Source organism: Drosophila sulfurigaster, chromosome 3 (genome assembly GCF_023558435.1).
Source record: "Drosophila sulfurigaster albostrigata strain 15112-1811.04 chromosome 3, ASM2355843v2, whole genome shotgun sequence".
Lineage (NCBI taxonomy): Eukaryota > Metazoa > Arthropoda > Insecta > Diptera > Drosophilidae > Drosophila > Drosophila sulfurigaster.
Window position 1 is genome coordinate 45,957,637 of NC_084883.1, and position 21,522 is coordinate 45,979,158.

At 37.0% G+C, this 21,522-nt stretch overlaps 1 protein-coding gene across 3 annotated transcripts in view; it reads right to left on the reverse strand.

The window, feature by feature from the left end:
- Positions 1-5,811: 5,811 nt before the first annotated feature.
- Positions 5,812-21,522, reverse strand: part of LOC133842870 (lachesin) — a 64,165-nt gene continuing 48,454 nt past the window's right edge. For all 3 annotated transcript variants that reach the window (XM_062276151.1, XM_062276150.1, XM_062276152.1), the window contains 11 exons: positions 17,291-17,896; positions 15,129-15,235; positions 13,594-13,798; positions 13,356-13,517; positions 13,114-13,242; positions 10,553-10,643; positions 10,333-10,416; positions 9,980-10,089; positions 7,852-7,914; positions 6,566-6,877; positions 5,812-6,465 (listed from right to left, as the gene is read on the reverse strand). In XM_062276151.1, coding sequence (XP_062132135.1) covers positions 6,407-6,465; positions 6,566-6,877; positions 7,852-7,914; positions 9,980-10,089; positions 10,333-10,416; positions 10,553-10,643; positions 13,114-13,242; positions 13,356-13,517; positions 13,594-13,798; positions 15,129-15,235; positions 17,291-17,405 — 1,437 coding nt within the window. In that variant the 5' untranslated portion in view covers positions 17,406-17,896 and the 3' untranslated portion in view covers positions 5,812-6,406. The remainder of the gene's footprint in view (positions 6,466-6,565; positions 6,878-7,851; positions 7,915-9,979; positions 10,090-10,332; positions 10,417-10,552; positions 10,644-13,113; positions 13,243-13,355; positions 13,518-13,593; positions 13,799-15,128; positions 15,236-17,290; positions 17,897-21,522) is intronic.

Sequence of the window (21,522 nt, forward strand, 5' to 3'; positions counted from 1 at the left end):
AAATCTAGCAAATAAAACATATTAAAATAAAACATTTAAAATTAGATAAATATTGAATTAAAAATATTGAATGGAAATACACTAGATTATGTAGTCAGTATTTATATAGTTAATAACAATCAAATAACCAGAAAATATTAAAGTTAAAACGATTTCGCGAAATGAATGAACTTAATGAATAAATCAATATCCCTTCATTCACTTTTTCATTTCTTTAAGAAGGAATGAAATAAATAAAATACATATAAAATTATTTTAATTTGAATGCACAGGGTATTTTACAAATATATGCCAAAAATCAAATACAAAATCCAACTAATAAAATATAATATTCTATTCCTTCAAGTGCTATCCAGCAAATAATAACAGCGAATGCATAAAATAAAGTGTTGAAATTTGCGCAAGTTTGTGCTGCAATTTGATGTGAAAAGTAAAACAACATTTTCGAAATGGCTTTTAAGATTCGCAATCAAAGCCGAAGAGAGCGAGATAGAGTTGTTGTTAATGCCACTCTCTAGTCTGGCTCATTAACAAGCCCAAATGTATCCTTTGAGCTGGCAGCACACACTTTGCACAAGCACAAATACGAGTGTGGATGTGTAAAATGGAGGCAAAGCACACACACTCGTTGCAATTGCACGCTGAGAGAGAAAGGAAAAGAGATGGGGGAAGGGAGTGGAGCAAGCCCGCACAAATGCAAACCAGAAACCCAGAAAGCCGTAGCGTGGTGTTGGCAAAAGCTAACCAAAGTGTTGCACTTACTACATTTAAATGAAATTAAACATATTTCCTGCCTGCAGCGGGCAAAGCAGAGACAGACATCGGCACAGAATTAATTTGTTGAATGCAGCAGCCGAAGGGGAGGAAGGGAGGAAGCGTGCAGCTGGGGATTGCGATGTGGCACAGCAATCGTGGCACCGCGAATTTGTAAGATGAAAGTTTTACGCTGGCAGCTTATCTTAAGTGTGCGCACGCTTTGCACTCAACTATTTCGTTGCTCTCACTCTCTTCCTTTCTCTTTTCTCTCGAAGGCTGTAGGCAAAAACTTTGCCGACAAATGTGGTTTCCGGTTCTGCGTCTGTCTCCGTCGCTGTATGTAAGTGTGTGGCTCGGCTGTAAGTGGCGTCTGAATTCACGTCGTGGCATAATTTTCGCGCTTTTGTGCGCATAATTTAAATGACTTTTGAAAAGTTGCTCGAGTGGCGCCATCGCCAACAACAAGATAACCAAAAAGGTGTCTATCTCCCTCTCTATTTCCTGTCTCACTCCCTCACTCTCTCGCTTAGTCGGTCTATATATGTCATAATTATGATAATGTTAGTGCGCCCAAGTGGTTTACATGCTTGTGGCTTGCCGCTCTAAGCGAAAGTTTTTGTGTGTAGCTTTGGCTTTAAGCGTACAGATTGCGTATACGCAGCGTGTGTTCTGTGTTGTTCCGTGCCTGCGTCCGTGCGTGCGTGTGCGCTGAGCGAAACGTTTTGTCGCTCGAAAACTTCGTCTGGCCATCATTAAAACAAACAAATTATGCGCTTGCGATGTGGTTTGCTGCTATTGTGTGAGTGGATGTCGGCTTTAGTGGCTGCGTGTCGAGCTTAATTGGGCAACGTCAACGCGTCAGCTCAAATCTATGCAAATAACATTAAATTATTAAACAGTTTTCTCTTCTTTAGCCACATCGCCAAAAATATTTAGCATATTTTGTGTTAAATTTGTTTGCGTGTCTCAAACAATTAGCAACCACACACACACATACACACATACATTCCGAGTGTTGGGTGCCTGCAAAATAAACGCGCTCATTAACGTTTTTCGTTTTTGGCCTAAAACCAAGCCAAATGTCAAACCCCGCAGCTAAAAGCCAAAAGCCAAAGCCAAAAGCGCCGCAGCTGAAAGCCAAAGTCATTTGCATAAAAGCGACGTCGACGGCGACGTCCTCAGCGACTGCGCTGCATGTAATTGAGCGCTGAATTAGATGCAAATTGCTGAATAAAACAACAGTTATTTATGTTCGTTACTTTGTTTGTTTTTCCATTTTGTTGGCATTTGTTTTGCTTTCGCTTTCGCCACTTTGTTGTTACTTGTTACTTCTTAGATTCGTTTAGTTTAGTTTCGTTTTTTTTTTTGCTTGGTATCAATCAACCTAAGTTTTATTATGCTTATTTTCGCGTTATAATAACTGCTTACAATTAATCTCAATCTTAAATACAGTTTTTTGTTTTCGTTTTAAATATTTTGTCTGTGTTTCGGGTTTGATTTAATTTTTATGTATGTTTTCTTTACGTAGTTAATTTGTTTATTTTACAATAGCTTTGGCAAACTAATTGAGCGGCTAACTATTTAAATAAAGCTGAAAAAAAACATTTAAACTTTAATTAATTAAATGGGTCAAAAATAGATAAGCTGCAACGCATTCAATTCACATTTTAGTTACCTTATTTTTGAGAGCTAAATTTGTGTGTCGAAATTTAATATGAGAAAACTAATTACAATATAATTTGTCATAGATTTGAAATCGATTTATTTAGATTTTTTGCCGCCCAATCAAATGCAATTTTTCGTTTGCAAACAAACAAATTAGTTAGGAAAATGCAACAGCTCTTCGAAAGCTGGCGATAATTAGAATACAATACTATTATTGAGTTTGAGATACATATTGAGCTTAAGTATACGAGTTTTACAGGCAACAAACAACATAATTATTTATTACTATGCATATATATATATAGAGGTTTTTGTATGTATGTTATATATAAATACGTATGCATATTATGTTTTTAATTACAATTACAATTACATATTTTCAATGTTTCATTTCATTTTTAGTTAAATAGGCTGCAATGCGTTACAACTTGTTTTTTGTTTGATCTCGGGGTGTTTTTTTTTGTCAGAACTTGCTAATTATGTTTAATGATTTGCAATTATTTAGCGCTGTATTCATTTTTTGTTCGTATTGAATTTAATTTTTTGGGCAATAGTTAATTATAATTTTGTATATATTCGATTTGCTATTTACATAAAAAGGCAATTCTATTTACAGCTTTTAATAAATTGTTATTTACACATTTCTATTCTTTCTTTTTTTCTTTTTGTCAAGTTTAATGAACCAGAACGAAGTTTTGATACTCTAGCAAATTGATGATATTTATGCCAAAATAAAAACATGAGAATATAAATGAAGAAGTAAGAGGTACACAAAACCCATTATTCTTGTAATATACCGAAATATTATACTAAAAAAATACTTAAATACCGAGTGATATAGTTGGTGTATCAGATTTTATACTATACAAAAAATACGAAAATAAACCGAAGGATATATTATGTATATCAGATAATATACTGAAGTATGTGGAATAACATATAATATATTAAAAAGTAGTATAATATACCGAAGCATATATTGGGTATATCAATATACCATTATGTTCAAGATATACCGTAAAATACAAAATATACTAGAATATTATTTCTTAAATAACTTCTGAAATTTTTTGTGACTGCACTAAAATCAGGAATCATAAAGATTGATCATGAATATATGTATATATTCTCTATGAGGTCGAAGATGATGTCTTCTGCCTGTTACATGTGCTGGAGCAAAACAATGTTAATACCCTTTTATTCAATAGCTAGCGGGTATAGAAATGTGTAATGAACTAAAATGAGGCCACAATGATTAGCGCATAATTTCAGGCGCTCATAAATTAATGTCTGCTTTTTATTTATGAAGAGTTGCAACAAATTTACGTTGCTGACAGTATTGGCCTTTTGGCCGTAAATTCGCAATTCAGTTGCTTCTTTTGAGTTTTTCAGCCTCTGCGGTGCCTTCTGCTTGCATTTATAATACTTAATTAGCTGCATTGTTCGCGCTCGAGATAACAGACAGAAGCGACAATGCATGTAAGTCAACACACACAGACACTCGCCGGACGTTGGACAACAGCAATAATGGCAAATGGGAAATGTGAAAGCGCAGAGAGTGGAGGAAATATGAAAAAATGTTAAATAAAATGCATTCATTTGGTGGCATTGTTAATTGCTCGCATTACTTTTCGACTATACAACATGCACTTATTTATCTATGCTGCGACCCGTTGACCGCCGCCTGATGTTGTTGTTCTTGTTGTTATTGTTGTTTCATCTTGACCCGGCCAATTGCTGCTGCCGCACGTGCACGCTTTAAATTATTGAAAAGCACGCACGTTTACAGCCAACAACCTGCCTGACATAAATACAGTAAATTGGCAGCCCTTTAACCCGCTCTTTCTCCGTCCCTTTCACCCTTACTATTGCTATGCATTCCTCGTGTATGCAAATGTGTCATATATCTTCTGGTCTTAATGCCATTTTTCTTGCCGACGCTGCTGCTGTCGATAGCGCGTCTGTCTGTCTCTCTGTCTGTCCGTACATCGTCTGTGGGCCGCGTTTGGGTTGCGCATGAGTTATGACCAATAAATTGGACATGTTAACTGTGTGTCATTGTGTGAGCAACGGGGAAGGGGAAGGGGAAGGTGAAAGACGAAAGGACACCGCAGGCCACGCAATTTTATGCTGAAATTAATTGCAAGCATTTCGCGCAGACAACGAAACGCGTTTCGAGCGATGCGTCACACACGGGTCGCATGAGTAATAATATAATTAGCATGTGCATTTATTAAAAAATGATGAAAGCGCACAAAAGGCGCAGCAGGACAACACAAGGAAACAAGCAGGCAACAATTTGCGCGCTATATATGCAAAAATCAAGGCAATGTCCAAGCGCGAAAGCTGCTGTCGCGGTATTAATATTATTATTGCACTTCCTCTTCTCGGGCTGCGCTGCAGGCAGTTGAACAAAAGTTGCTCAGCAAATGAAGCAGGAAGTGTACAAGGTAGGTTAAGTAAGGAAAGGCAGACATCGGAGTTTACAGGGTATCATGCAGCTTAGCACTCATTCTCCAGTCTACTCATCGCATTGTGTTTGCTGTGAGTCTCGAAGGGAGATGAAATTAATGACATTTTTAAGGCGTTTTAATGCCTCGACCCAACATCGACACATGGCAACACGATTGTCCCACAACCCACTCCCATTCCCATTCCCTATTCTCCATTTGGGGAGTGGGTGGTTGCTTTAGTGGGCGTGGCAACGCAGCAGGCTGCACGTCGCATTTTCATTAAATAAATTGCATTTTTTATGTTGCACACTGAGCGCGCGCACTGTGCACACACACACACACATCAATTTTGTTTTGGGCTGCGAGCAGGACTGGAAAATTGTCTGCGGCTTTTGGCCAGAGTAGAAGAAGCAAACGAAGAAAATGTGCAGAGAAAGAAAAGATTCTTTTGGCAAGTCAACCAATGCATACTCTACGCTCAGAAAATGCTCAAGTTTATTACGTATACGTAATAAGTACGAAGAACTTTATAACTATGTGAACTAAACTTAAAGTGAAGCAATATGCTCTCTTTTTGTACAATTTAAAGGGTATTACAAAATTTAATAATGATAAAAGATAAGTGGAAATTAAAAAACTTTAATGTCTTCATTTAATTGTGCAGCGCTGACCCAAATTAATAGACTGCGGCATGTGAAAAAGTCGCATAAAAGTTATAAAGTAAAATAATGAATGGCATATAAAGTATAAATATCATATGTATGTGTGTATATATCTCGTCATATATGTGAATAACATTAAGATATGGTAGGTTCTGTTATTATCCTTAGATATGCATACAGCAGATATGCAATTTTGTTCTCAATTTATGAATTAAATTCTAGTTTTCATTTCATTTGCATTTTCATTTCCATTGAAGCAAAAGTATTATCTCACATCATAGATACAACGTATCTATGCAATTCACGTTCTCTCTATTTTTTTTTTCTGCATAAGAAAAAGCTTTGCTTTTGCAAATTTGTTTTCGTTTCTTTTTGGGGGAAAATAATATGCTAAGCCCTAAAACTGACACTCGACCAAGCACAAAGCTCAACAATTTCATACTAACTTTTATTATACATATACAATATAATATATAAATAAATTTCTAAATACACGTGTGTTCACTTATGTTTATGTTTTTCATATTGTACATTGAATGAGCATTTTTATTGTTGACAAAAAATACTTGAATATTTCTCTCGTTCTTTCGTTAGTTCAATTTACAAACTATTTCGAGCGAAATAAACTCAATTAAATATATATGTATGTAGTTATGTTAGATTATTATTGTTTTTGTTTTTGTTGCTATAAACAAATGTATTTTACCATCATCATCATCATGATCATCATTGTTCTGCTTGCACTGCGAAATCAATTTAGAGACCCCTAAAAGCTACCCCAATTTTTGTTTTTTTTTTGTTTGTGTTGAACCCCCTTTGGCTGCATTTCACAAATGCTTACTTCGAGTAACTAAAACAAAATTATTGATTTCAAAGCGCAGCCAGAATTAATCCAGCAAGCAGCCAACTCAGCCTATGCAGCAATCCAGCTGCAAACCCAAATGCAGCACACAAAGGATAAAGAATTGTTATTGGATTAGCTAAAGTTGTATGTACGTATATATGTAGAACTCTGCTTTGATCACTTACCCGCTGCACTTGCATATTCATTCGGTGGTCTCTCGGTGTAGAACATGCTTTTGCCTATCGCTAGGGAACCTTTGCTGCCCGGACCGCCAGCGGCGGCGCCACCGCTTAACGCTGACAAACTGTTGCCGGCGGCGCCGCCGGGCAGCAACGAGGTTTGCATCGACGACGATGATGAGCTCGATGAGGCAGCCGATGAGGAGCCGGAGGCTGCCAATGATGAACCACTGCCAGTATACAAATCGTTTTTCATTGCATACACATCCGTTTGCAGCGATTTCGTTGTATCGTTGCGTAACGCTGGTATAATGTTGCCTAAACAAGGAGAGATAGAGTGAAAGAAGTGAGTTAGTGCATTGTTAACTTGTTTGCAATGCAGCTAATAACTCAATAAATGGCTCAACCTGCTCTCTTCGCAAGTTAAATTGTGTGGAAATCTTGTGCCAGCCACTTGGCAGCGATACAAAAATTTACCGCACAACGAATGAGAAAAAGAGGAAATGACACACTCATACATATAGAGTACGAAGCACACATCCTTTTGTTGTCTCGGCGAGGATTACGTTCCATTGCAGCTAGGAGAGAGCAACAGCGGGAGCTGAAGCTGTAGCTGAAGCTAAAGCTGTACTCGCCGCGCCACTCACTTTAAATAAAATATGTTTGGTTCTTTCTTTCACTAAAGTTGTTGTTGTTTCCCTTGTTGTCCTTGTTGTTGCTGCTCTCGGCAGTGTTTCAAATGTGTTTCCAACCTAATGCCCCCGAAAATCCCCTTGCAGCATAATCCGCAGCATATTGCTTTGGCCTGGACTTCAAGCCAGGCACACACACACACACTCGCACACACACTTGTATATATGTGTGTGTGTGTGTGTACTTTTCTGCTCGACTTGAGTTTCGAAAGCCCCACGTTGAAATAGTCAAAAGTGCTTTGCTTTACTTTATCTCTTTGTGGGCGTGTCTCACTCCCCCACCGCACATCTCTATCTGTGTCTATGTGTGTTGGTGTTTGTGGCTCTGTCTGGCTTAGCTGCTACTTTCGCAGTTTTGTTTGTGGCTCGCCGTATCCTCTGTGTATCCTTCTCTCTCCGTGTGTATGTGTGTGTGTTTGTGTGTGAGTAAGTGTCGGTTTGCCGGTGTGACTTTCACAGTTTATGCAACGCTCCTCGGCATGTGTTAAGCACAAAAACGAGCAGCGTTTCCTCTCCCTCCTCCTGCTCATCCTCCATCTCATCTTTCTACACCTTTAACACACATATCAGTGCCATCAGCTTGTCTGATACTATACTTACTCTCCCTGGACTCGACGGTGGTGTGCGTTACTTGCTTCGATGGTGTTGATGGCAAAGGTATTTCTGCAACAGAAAAGCGAAAAAAACACACACAAAATGAAAATGAAATCGAATAACCAGCGCATAATTAATTATCGCAAAATCAACAAAATGAGTTTTTAATTTCACTCTCTGTGTGTTTGTGTGTGTGGGAAATGTATGCCAACGCAAGCTGCAAGCTGTGGTTTCTATGTCAAGTGGTTTCGAATTGAAAAGGTCGCTCTGCCTCTTCCCTCCTCGCTCCTCATCCTGAGTTGGTGCTGCCACAGCGGTCAAGTTGCAGGCAACTTTAGCTTCGCTCTGCCTTTTTTTCTTGATTAGCCACATTATTTTTGTATGGCAAAAAGTGGGTTAACAAATCTTTCTACCTCATAACCTTGTGCAATTTGAGTATTAAATTAAATATCGAATTGAGGTGAATGACAGAATAAATAATTGAGACGGTGTTCAACGGCCCAACAAAAAAGTGTGCAAACATTTCTGTAATTATTTATTAAACGGGCTTTAATTGCAGTTTTAAATTAACTTTGCGGGGTTAAAAATACTTTTATGACAAAAACCGGCTGTAGATGTCAGGTCGTAACTTCTTTGGTCGACAATATGGTATATTTTTTACTTTGTGGATGAATAGTAAGTAATATTACAAAAAATGAGTAATAGTAATGAGTAAATAGTAAGTAATATTAGAAAAAATAAAGAACAAATAAGAAAGTTAAAGTCGAATCCGCTATCTATATTTGGCATATTGATACACTAATACATTAAAAATATACCACAAATTAAAAAATATACCATATTAGTGACACCTACAGCCGATTTTCGCCATATAAAATTGTTTTTTGAATTACTTTAAAACTAGCATTCGATTTCTGCCATTGTTAAATAGTTAGAAATTATATTTAAGACTATTAAACGCAATGTAATTTGTTTATAAAGCTTCGAAGTCTTTTTTTTACCAAGTTAAAAATGTTTTCCACAGATAAACTGCAAAAACTAATACTCTAGTAAAATCAATTTTAAATCAAAATAAAACCAAGTTCCATTATTGTACTGCAAATTCAAATGTATTTTATAAATTCGGTCTGTGTTAAGTCATTTGTAAAACGTTTTCAAAGTATTTACTTCAAATGCAAATTTCTTTAACATAAAGAAATATATTTTCATTCATAGTTAAGCAATCAATTTAAAGTTCTCTTCAATTCTCAGTAAAATAAAAATATCGAGTCCATTTTCGACAAAAATTAAATTACTAAATTGCATTGGCTTCTGTGGTTCTTAACCCACAAAGTCAGCAAACTGTTTAATTGCAAAAATAAAAAGGAGAGAGATGGCAACTCACATGGAAAACACTTTCGAGCTCGACCTTCTGAGGTCGCTCGCAATCAAAACAGCAGCGACCTTCTGCTGTAAACGGTAAGGGGAAAACTTTCCTATTTAATCGGCAAAAAAAAGAGAGCAAAAGGCAAATGCGTTCTCGAAGCAAACTGAATGCATAAAAAATAAATAGGAATCACATAAAAATCAAGCGAGAGAGGGCAAAGTGAAGCATAGGCACAGTTGAACAACGAATTGCTTGTTTGCTGCAAGCGATACACAAAGTCAAACAATTCCGAAATGCAGCTGTATTTTTTTTTTCTGTTGTTTTTGGTATATACATATACTGAATGTATCCACGTGTCCTGTCAGTGTTTTGCGAATTTGAAAACCCAGACATAGAGCGTCGGAATCATCGAGAGCCAGACGTAGAGTTCAGCTTCGTTGGTGGTCGCTCGTTTAGTTTTACGCTCGAGAGCACAGTGCACAGAAGAGCACACATATCGAAGAGAGTGGAAGAGAGAGGGGAGGAGAGTGGAGGCGTCTCCTAGCCAGACGTGGCAACATTGCTTCAACTCTACTCGACTCGATTCGGTTGGACTGCTTGTGGGCGCGCTGGAGCGGCACATAGGTAAAAGCTTTTGGCAAAATTGTGGCACAAAAGGCGCTCGATATTGCATTGCAACAGCAGGTGAATGTGTGTGTGTGTATGTATAGATGTGTGTGTTTGCTGCAACTAGTGCACTTAAGCTACCAATACAAACGCTGCACTTACCATAAACACGTATGGAGCCTTCCGTTTCCCCCAGCGAGTTCTTTGAGATGCATCGATAGTTGCCAAAGTCGCCATATTGCAGGTTTCTTATCGTCAGTTTCATGTGTGCACTACACGAAATAGATACAAATATATACAAGAGATACAGATACAAGTGGTAGTAAAGTGACATAGTGTGTGTTCCGGCCAGCGTTTTCTCCAAGTTGCCCTTGACTCTTGATCTTTAAAATCTTGTCAGGCCAACTTCATTTGCAATTTTGTGAAATGCGGGAGGTTTGACTTTTGGGAACACACTCGTCTACTGTCAGGTGCAAGTGCAAATGCATAATAAATATTTAACAACGGCGCTTTACCGATATGAGTTCTCCGTGTAGTCGGTCTTATACTTTTTGCTCGGCAATACCATCACTGAATTGTACACCCAATAGATGATGGCTCTGCAAAGAAAGTTGACGCAAACATTTCATCAGTTTAATGGCAGCGCCCAGCAAAGTGCAAAGCAGCTTCAAATCAAATGCAAAAAGAAAATGCGCACATCAAAACAAAAAGGAAAAAAAGTGGCAAACAACTCACTTGGGATGCGCCTCCGTGTGGCAATCGATGGTTACATCTGTGCCAGCTGGCGCGCCAACAAGTTGATTCGGCACCCAAATCATGGGCGAGACTGTAAAAGAAGAGGAGCGAGAGAAGGTGGTGGCAAATGTCAGTAAAGTAAATGATACCTCAGAGAAAATACTGTATATATAAGAGTCACCCCGTCGTCTATGTCTCCGTGTGTGTGTGTGTGTGTGTGTGTGACAAGGTGGCATTGCATTTTAAGCGTTTGGCCAAAGCACGCATAAGCTGCAGCATTACGTATGTTCAATGTGTGTCTGTCCTTCTGTCTGTCTGCCAAGCTTAAAATGAAAGTGCAATGACAAAGCTGAAAAACTTATGCGAGACATGGCTGTCATGAAACACCGAGACACAACACACGTTTGCCGTCTCGAGTTCCTCTAAAAAAAGAAAACACCACACACAAAAAAAAAAAAAACGAGAAAAGAATTGTAAAGTTTAGCAGAGAAAGTACGTGCTGTGGGTTTTTGGGATTATTACATCACAGCTACAGCATACAGAGTTTTTCTGCCAATACTCGCTCGATGCGTATTGAGTTGAATGTTCTCCTCTAATATTAAAGTTTGGCGAAGCACTGTTTGAGCAATAAAATCGGTCTATCCTTTGAAAAGTGTTTAATTAAACATTTCAATAAAATCTTTCAATAATCAAAAGTGCAATTAGAAATACTTTACTTTCTATTCAATAGCTTCATGAAGAAATTCATAATTTGTTGCTTGATAAAAGTGTGTGCAAGAGGCTGACATTTTCATAGATGACTTTGTAAACTAATTGCATAAAAATGGAAAAATATTTATGGTATACGTTTAGTATTCAATAAATACTTTAAACTACTTTTACTTAATGCTTTCGAGTATTTTAGTAATAGTCATCAAGCAAAAGTGACATAGTTGAAAATGCAAAAATATATGAATTTTATACATTCAGTATTCAATGAATACTGCAAAAAAATTATTATTTAATACATTGGAGTATTTTAGTATTAGTCATCAGTATCCAGCACTCGCAATTTATATGTGGATTCAATTATTTATAATTCTTATTTGAAATAATAATATCTATACATCTGTTATTGCTATACAATAATATACATATTCCTAAAGTTAACTTACGAAATCAAATATGTAACAAATATTTTATTTGTAATCATTTTATATTTTCACAGATTACTTTTATTGATTTATCATCATAGAATATTTGGCAATCGAGCAAACTCAGTTTGCAAAATTCAAATAATATTTTCACTCAATAATATTTACCAATTAAAAACTCTTAAATTCAAATAAATGTATATAACTACATTTATGGATTATTTTTAATTTTATCCTAACACAGGATATTCGACAGTCCAGCACTCTCATTAAGCCACATTCATCCTTGTCTTTTGCATTTCGTTATTGGTTTTGCGGCATCTTCCAACAAAATTTATAAGCTTAGATTTTATTGAAATTCCTCAAAATATTATTAATTTTAAGCTTTGGCTTTGGCAAAGGCATCAAAAAAAGTAAATTTATGTTGTGTATAACAAGTTGAATTTCTATCAATTTAGTTGTGGTTTGTGCTTGAACACTGACACAACGCTTGCTGTTGGCACATTCTGCTTTCTCTAACAGATTTTCGAATTTTTCAACAGTTTGTCCCAGTTTTGTGAAACACACACACAAACGAAAATTGAAACAGCGAACGAGAAGAGGAGAATTAAAGCGCCGCTGCCAACAATGCCTAGCTTACGTCTCTTTCTCTTTCTCTCTCTCTGGTGGCAATTCTACCTTCGACGCACAAAACCGTTCATAATAAAATAGGAAAAAAAGAGTGAGAGATAGCGGCATGCGTGTGATAGAGCGAGATAGTTGCGAAACGCCGTCAAAATCATACGTGCAATGCCGGCAAGTGACTTTATTGCAGGTACGTGACGTGAATTATTGTCAATGCGCAGCAAACGCGACGCGGCGAATGGAATGGAGGGAGGTAGAGAGGGAGGCATTTAGGGGGTGGCAGCAGAAACTCGTTAGGATTAACAAGCGTTTACTTGGGCAAACGGCGTGCAACAGTCGCGTACATACACATACATATAGTATAAGGGAAGAGTAGTATATCAGCTGCATTAGCAAGAACCACCAAGCCAGGATCTGCTTTTGTCACGGGGGGACGAGCGCGCCTTGCAGTTAAATTGATGAGCAGCAGGTACGCTCTGCTCCACACACATATATAGATGGATGAATTGCCGCATAGATACAGCTATCCCCCATCCCTTAACGTCTGCTAGTCGTCCTCGTTGTCGTCGTGCTCGTTAAGTGCACGCGCGTGTTACAGCCATGGCAATAATAATGTGCCCAGGCTCGCTTGCTCGCTCATACGTATCCTTCGACTAGCGTCAATACCATGTAGATATAGTTTTACATTTACTTCCCAGTCCCAGTCTCGAGTTGATGTCCTCCCCGTCTGGCACTTTAAGTCCACTATTTGGCTTTTGGCTTTTGCTTTAGCTCTCCACCACTACTACTACTACTACTACTTACACTCCACATCCAATATGATCCGCTTGGACACCGAGGGCGGCACTCCATTGGTGGCAATGCACAGATAGGCACCCATCTCATTGCGGCTCACTTTGGTCAGCGGCAGCACATCGCCATCGTACACAAGCACTGAATGTTTGCCGGAAGGAAGTGTTGTCCGCACCATGGAAATAAACGTGCCGAGCATAGAGAATTTTCAATGAGACCGAGGAGGGCAGTAGCAAACAACTTTTGGCGCATACCTTTCTTCTTCTTTTCAACGGCAATTTCCTCGCCATCCTCGCGTCGCCAAATGATTTTTGGTGTGGGAAAACCATCGGCGCGACATGTCATGTTGATGTTTTGGTTTTCACGCACCGCCACCGAAGATGGTGTGCTCTCAATGTCCAGTATGTTGGGTGGCACTGCCATTGGCATTGGGGGAAAGCATGGATTAACATCGAAAATAGGATGGAGAGAGAAGGTTGACTGACTACTCACCTACAACCTGCAGATAGCCCACCTGGCTAATCATGGGATTGGTGTTCACTTGGCACATGTAATAGCCGCGATCATCCTGATGCGCCTGATTCACGTGCAGCAGCCACGTGTTGTCCGTATACGTAATACTGTACCGTGGTATCCTTGATATAACGTGTCTGTGTATGGTGAGTATCATCTGTCGATCAATGTGTATCCAGGCCACCTAAAACGAAAACACACATAATATATAACTCAGACATTTGTAATAAATGAAGAGATGTAGCCAGCAGCAAGCCAAGTTGACAGCTGTTTCCGCTTTTTATACCCGCTACCCAAAACACAGAAGGGTAATATAACTTTGTGATTTCCGCAAATATATGTAACAGGCAGAAGCAATCATCTACAGCCTTTTAAAGTATATATTGCAGTAGTTATTTAATAAATGGATTTACATGACTGAAAATCGCTGTCGACTCTTAGTTGCTTTGGTTGGTAATGTGCTATTATTATGACTACATTACTATAATTTGCACTATTTGGTATATTTTGTCCTCTATGGTATATATGCTACTATATATATATATTTTGTACACTTCGGTATATTTTGACTGTATATATATATATATATATATATATATATATACATATACCATGTTGTACTCTCTGGTATATTTTGTACTATATGGTAATCTATGGTATATTTTGCAATATATGGTATATTTAGAGAATTATAGAATCATCGATATACCATATTTGAGTATATCTTATATCCTTCGGTATATATATATATACTTTTGAGTACAACCAAACGGTTTTACTTTTGTTGAAAATGGGTAGCGGGTATTTCACAGTCGAGCACACTCGACTGTAGCTTACTCACTTGTTTAATATACTTTTCATTCTTTTGGCTTGCGTTGCGTGTGACATAAGGACAAGGACTGAGTCTCGAGTATGCCACTGGATTTTGTGCAGCAAACTTTTCAAATTTACTTTACTGCCCAGTGACAGCAATGAGTTTCTCGTTTTCAGCTTCCCAACCAACAATAGCTTTCTCTCTGCGCCTGATGGAAGTCCAATAAGCGCGCCAAGCGTTCACTCGGTCTTTGTGACAAGGACACACACGAGAAAGGACTCTGTGCACAGTTTTATATGAAGTTTGATATGGCGAGTAAATATTTGTGATTTGTTATGAACGCGCAGTGTCCAAGGAGATAAATGATAAGTGATTTTCTAGGCATTAAGACTTTCGCTGCTTTAAAGCTTGAGTTATTCCCTTTTTCGATTTCCTTGTCACTTGGCGCCTATAGGCCACAACTTGTCAGTGGCACAACATCACGTCTGCCTTTATCTCTGGCTGTCAATTCAACACGCAAGCTGACGTAGTCTGTGTTTGAGTCTATCTCTCGCTCTTGGTGCGTATTTGCGAGCAATTCACAAAATTGATTTTAGACAGAGTCGCCAGCTTGAAACTTCCATTCAATGACGGCAATGTTCACACACAGTACGCACGATTTATGACACGACTCCCCCGTTCTTCGCTACATTTGACTTACCTTATAGCCACCCAAATGCTCGACCACACAGGGCAGATTCGCATCACGGCCGACGGCAACGGTGACATTCGGTATGGGCTGTGCAAAGCGTGGCTCATCCATCATAACTGCGAATGAAGAGTGGCATAAACAAGTCGGTTAGTTAATGAGCAGCCAAGCAGGCGCAACAAAAAATAGAGAATAGTTGACTAAAGTCGCAGTCTAATATACTCTATAATTAAAATTGAAATTTATTTTTAATTAAAATTTATCAGATTGCATACTTTTTTGGGCAGCTAAAATTTAATGTTTTACTAATTATAAAAATAAATCTATTTATGTCGGAAGCGCAACGTGCCAAAGCTGCTGGAGAAAGTGATATAATTTATGGCTCAGCATATTTAAATAAGGTGCAGTTGCAACTGCAGTTGCTGCTGTTGCTGGCTGCTGTTGCCGGATGTCCATGACCCGCAGGCCAAATATAATCAACGGGCTGCAGTTAGTGTCATTATGAAATAATTTAACAAAGCAATTTTTTATCTAGCCGGCAGTTGGAGATGGAGTTTTGAGCGCCAACCGCAGCCTGTTGCAAGGCACGTTGCGGACGTCCTTGGTTGTTGCTGCTGCTGGGAATGAGACTTTTGTTTTTGCTACGCTTTCATTTCGTGTGCTGCTTTTGCTGCGGAAATGTTGCACAAAAGCAAAACACCATCAGCAGCAACAGCAGCAGCAGGCGGAGGCAAGTGGATGCACCTATCTGCAACACGCAGCTGGCTTCCCGCATACCAGCAACGCACACACACACACACATACACACAACTGCCTCACCTGCCACATTGCGACCTGCAGCAACACACTCAGATGCAGACATCAACATCGACACGGACACGGATGCGGATACAACGTAGCTGGCATTGAAATTGAATGCAAGCCGGCATCGTTGTCGTCGCCGTCGTCGTTGCTGCTGCTGCTGCCGTCGCCCGACAATTTGAGGTCTCATTTTACTAATTAAATTATGACGCGGCTCCCAGCAGTTTCGACACCAAACACCTCGCAACAGTCTGCAAATCCTTTGTTCACTCCGAAAAGGAGTCAAGCATTAAGGGTGTGCTCGCTAAATTTTAAAGCAGTTCCGCGTGAAGTAGCTTCGTGTGAGGGTTCCGAAAATGCGGCTACTTTGCTTTAAAATTCTAGTAGATTGACTTGCAAATTTATGCAATGTTAATCTCTAATCTAAATTCGCGAGATGGTGCAAATAAAAGGGGAACTTCGCTAACAAAGAGTCGAGAAACTTGTGCTTTATAAATAAGGTTCAAAAAGTGTGATAATAGCAGGTGTAAATAGAATTATGTTTAATATTTTTGGTGAGTACCCACTGCTATGAGAAAATAAATTGGCAGTATAGATATTTCTATTATTTTTTATATAAAAAATGTATAAAAAAAATATAACCTACTCAATATTTAAAACAAGTTAGAAGTTACTTTCGGATGTTCTCGATTGTGAGATATGGTCTGCTCATTTTCCATAAAAGTAAAACAATATGATATTCTTCTTAAAATATTCAAAATGAATATACTAAAATATACCAAAGGCTATATTTGATATAAATTTAAAAAAATACAAAAATATACCAAAAGCTATATTTGGTTAATTGATATTCTATTAGATACAAAATAGTGCACAGAGCTAAGACCGGACTGCAGCAGAAGTTTTTTGCATATTAAAGCACCCACTTGTCAAAGACAAAAAACTTTCACTTTACATTTCTATAACCCGTATACGTATAATTAGTAACTTGTTCTACAGTGAAGCTAAAAACATAAAATCCAACCACACGAACGAACATATTTAACTTATCCTTCACAAATTGGTTTCTTGTATGAAACATTTTATTTCCCAATATTTAAAAAATAAAATTAAAAGTACAAAATTATTTATTGATTTTATTTATTATGGAGAAAATAGAATGTATATATTTATATATATATAATATATTTCTGTATTTTCGTAGCATGTTTCTATTATAGTTAATAATTGTCACCAAAAAGATCCATAACAAAATATAATTCCGACAGCCCAAATAAGTATGCTATGAAAATTTTCCAAAATTTACTGCAATTTAAATTCGACCATTCTAACACTAAAATTCTAAAATATGACCATTACAATTTAATACTTACCATGTGTCACTAAATTCGTCATGTAGATGAGAAACATAATTCGCCGATTTGTGAAACGGCTTGGAAATATGTTGAGCGCAATTAGCAAGAGTTTAATTACCGTAATGATAAACATTTTGTGTTGTGTGTTATTCACAGATTTGTGTGTTTAATCAGAATTAGTAAAATACACACACACACTTGCACACCCACACACACGCACACACAGTTTGTTGAATTACACGAAATGTTGTTTGGTTATTTAGTTTTCACAGCGTTCTGCATTCATTTCATAGATATTTGCATTTGGATATCGCAGATTTACTTTGATTTCTCATACATGTTGATGTTGTTTGTTTTGTTTGCGAGTGAGTGTGCGGGTGGAAAGGAATGATTTACATTTATTTGTTTTGCGTAATTTAATTTGCACACACAAGTGAACACTTTCCACTTTTCCAATTTCCAGAAAATGGCAATTCAAATTTCATTTAGCGTAAAGCTTTAAAAATCGCTTAATTCACTTGACGCGCCGCTTTGCATTGTTGTCGTAGTCGTCGTTGCTCGTTGTTGTGATTGTTGTGGTCGTTCTTGTTGCTCTCGACGTTGTTGTTGTTGATGTTTTTGTTGCTGCAGATGAAACAATGAAAATTGAAAATAAAAATTGTATACGGCAACGCGTGGGAGTTGGGAAAAGAGAGAGCAGAGATATGAGAATGAGAGAGCGCAGAGGCGCGCCAATTCAAGGGATTATGGCATTTATTATTATTATGGCACTCGCATGTTCATTTGTTGTTGTGTGGGCTTTACAATGTTGTATATGCTATATGTATGTGTGTGTGTGTGTGTGTGTATGACTGACTACAACAACAACAACAATGTCATATACGCATTGCAGCTCCTACGAGGCTTCGTTTATGGGCAATGACTTCTCTGCGTTGTTGTTTCGTTGTTGTTTGTTGGGATTTTCGGTTTGCAAAGTTCATTTGACTGCTGCTCTGTATGTCACTGTGTGTGTACGGGTGTGTGTGTGATGTCAGTGTATGTGTTGCCATTGCTACATTTATTATTAATAGCACTGTATTCCGGTCAGTTGTGTATACAAATGAACGCGCTGCATTGATGTTGCTATTTTATGACCGCTCTACGCATCGTTCTTATTATTCTTGTTGCTTTTGCTTTTATTACAGTTATTGCAGTTGTAGTTGCTGTTGCTGTTTCTGTTGCTTTTGCTGCTATTTTCCTGTTGATGTTGCTGTTGTTGCCGTTGTCATAACATGGCCACATTTTCATTGCGCATGAATTGTTACATTTCGTTTCATTTCGATTCCATCTTTCACTATTGTCTACTTCAACTCCCCAACAGAGCATGGCGACTATGTCAAGCGTTTTGTATGTTCATTTCAAAAGTGATTTATGGAGAGCTAAATCTGACTAGTTGTCGATATTTAGCAAACAGTTAAGTGTGCCTGTGGCTTATGTCAGTCCAATGAAATATCAAGTACATTCAGATGACTAATGGCAATCAAAGAAAATATGTAAAATTAAAGTTGATTTAACAGGAAATGTAAAATCAATGTTTTTAATGGAATGTTTAGCTATAGACAAAATAACTGGCAATTAAGAGTGTCAAATTGAGTTAAATGTAAAATTGAGACACTGTGAGATTAAAGACTAGATATCATTGGCTTAAAAGTAAGGAAAAGACAAATTACTTTGGACTGAACAAAATTATATGAATGACTAGATTTGATATGGAATTGAATCCAAGATGTGTGTACAAATGAAAATTAACAAGTAGCTGAAGGCACAGATTAATATTTGGTAATTAGTATTGAGCTTGGAATATACTGAACATGACGCAAGTAACCAGGCTTAACCAACTACTAACTTTAGCTAAACCAATTGTTTAAGACTATAGCTTATATCATAAGTAGATGTAAAGCAATTATAGAAAATGTTTCTGTACTCATTTTTAATCAAATCAATCAACCAAAAACAGTAATTATAAGCATTAATTTAGCTCAGAAAAAAATAATAATTGATCGATCAATCCGAAAAAAACTCAAATAATAATTATTTTTTGATAAAATATAAATTGATCATATTGTTAATAAACCCTATAATTATTACAATAAATCTCTTTAAGAATAAAATAAGAGTATCTTAACCAACATCATAATACTCCAAGTTGTCAACATTGTCTGCCTGCCTGCTGTCTTTAGGTGACTGCATTTAAATACACTTTAACCAAGTGATGCGATTGGGTTTTGTGGTGTCCTGCGACTTGACCGGTTCAATTTTGTGAAATGATTTATGAATGCACATGACATATCAGCTTCCTGTGCCCACTCTGACATCACCCTCAAACCTCTGTCCCATTCACCACTCCCATTTTGAGTACCCGGTAAAGTACCGTTACTGCAGTTGCCGCAGCATCAAGACATTAATTTTTGATTTAACTGCCGCGTTTTTGTCGCTCGCGTCGCTTGGCTTAAATATTTATACACATGCATTTAATAATAAATCGAATCATCGTTTATTTACATTCTTATTTTTATTATTATTTGCTGTATTTAAAACTGGCCAGTCCCATATATATATATATATATATATATATAGAATATTTACTCAGTCAAATAAAATGTAAACAAGCCGCTCGCCCATCATACGCCTGTCTCGAGTTCGCGTTCGAGTTCATCTGACTTTTTTATTTGCGCCGCATTTTTGTGATACTTTTTCATTACTCATTTTTGATGAACGATAAAAAATCATACATCGCAGCTGCAGCTGTTAAATATAATGAACAATGTATAGAGTCTCTCGCTGTTCTGTTCTGCGGGCAATCAGCCCAAAAACCAACGCGTTAAACTATTTAAATTGAAAAAAATTACAAGATATTTTAAATATGTATGCAGTATTTTTATTTCGCCAGAAAAACTCCGAATCATTTGTACGAGGCAATAAAATGTGTCGCAAATTGTTTAATTGCCCGTACAGACGGCAAAAAGAAAAAAAAAATGCAATTCCACTAAGAGCTCAGCGTGTGCCGGCAAACTAGGCAATGGCATTTTTAATTTAAATTCATTCGATTAACACCACAAATTCCATGCATATCAATATGCATATGGCCATGAGAATGAAACACTTTGATTACTTTGCAACATTGTTTTTGAAGAATCTATTTTACAAAGCTTATAAATATTGTCAGTAAATTTACAAATGCCATTTTTACCTATAAAATAATAAATATATTCTCAGCCATCTATTTATAATTTATCTGTATAGTCCAGTGATAGTAATAAATTTTTATATGGAATATTATGATATTTATTTGTATTGCCCTTTCTTCTCTATTTAATGATTTTAAATTGTATTTTTTTTCTCAATAATTACTTTTGCGTCCAACTTCATTACAATGAAAGGAAACATAAAAATTAACCATCTTTATAATCCAAAAATAAAGATGTAATTCACATCGATCTTTTTCAAATCAATTTCAAAAGAGTAATTTAAAAAAAAAAACACAAAACAAAATAATAATATTGTGCTATCCATTGTTATAGTCAAAAGTAATTTAACAATGTTTTATTTGTAAACAGCTCATTATTAATAAAAGCGCATTTGTAATAGATGATCTAAAGTTTTTAACATCAAAAATTTAATTTCTTTTTCTCCGACATCTTTACTTTGAATTAAATAACAACTTATAAGATTCCGCCCTAAAAAGTATGCTATACAATATCTGTATTATTATTATTAATGATTATTTACGGTTCCTGGTAAAATATATTCTCTATATCCTTCGCTCTTATAGTAAACTTTAACTTCTTATCTTTCTATCTTATTTCTTCACTTTCGTTTCGTATTAAATGGCAATCTATTTATATCGCAAAATTTCCTCACAAAAAGTCGCTCACACGTCATGCCCCGAAAAGTATGCTGTCATAATTGAGAGAACTGTCAATCCTTTATCCATTATTGTTAATGGGTCAACTCTTAATCTATTTCTTATAGGCACTACTATGTACTACGACTATTTCTGGCTGCTATTTGCGTATCCTTTATTTGGTGATACAAACTAAAAATCAATTTCAATGACCTCCAAACAGCTGTCAGAAATTTACATATGTCGCACCGCAAATGCCAGGAATATGTGGCATCCGCAAATACGAGTCGTCGAACAACAACATGTGTGACTGACCCCCATACACAGACTGACTGACTATGTGGGCGTGGCAGAGTGTTAACATGTG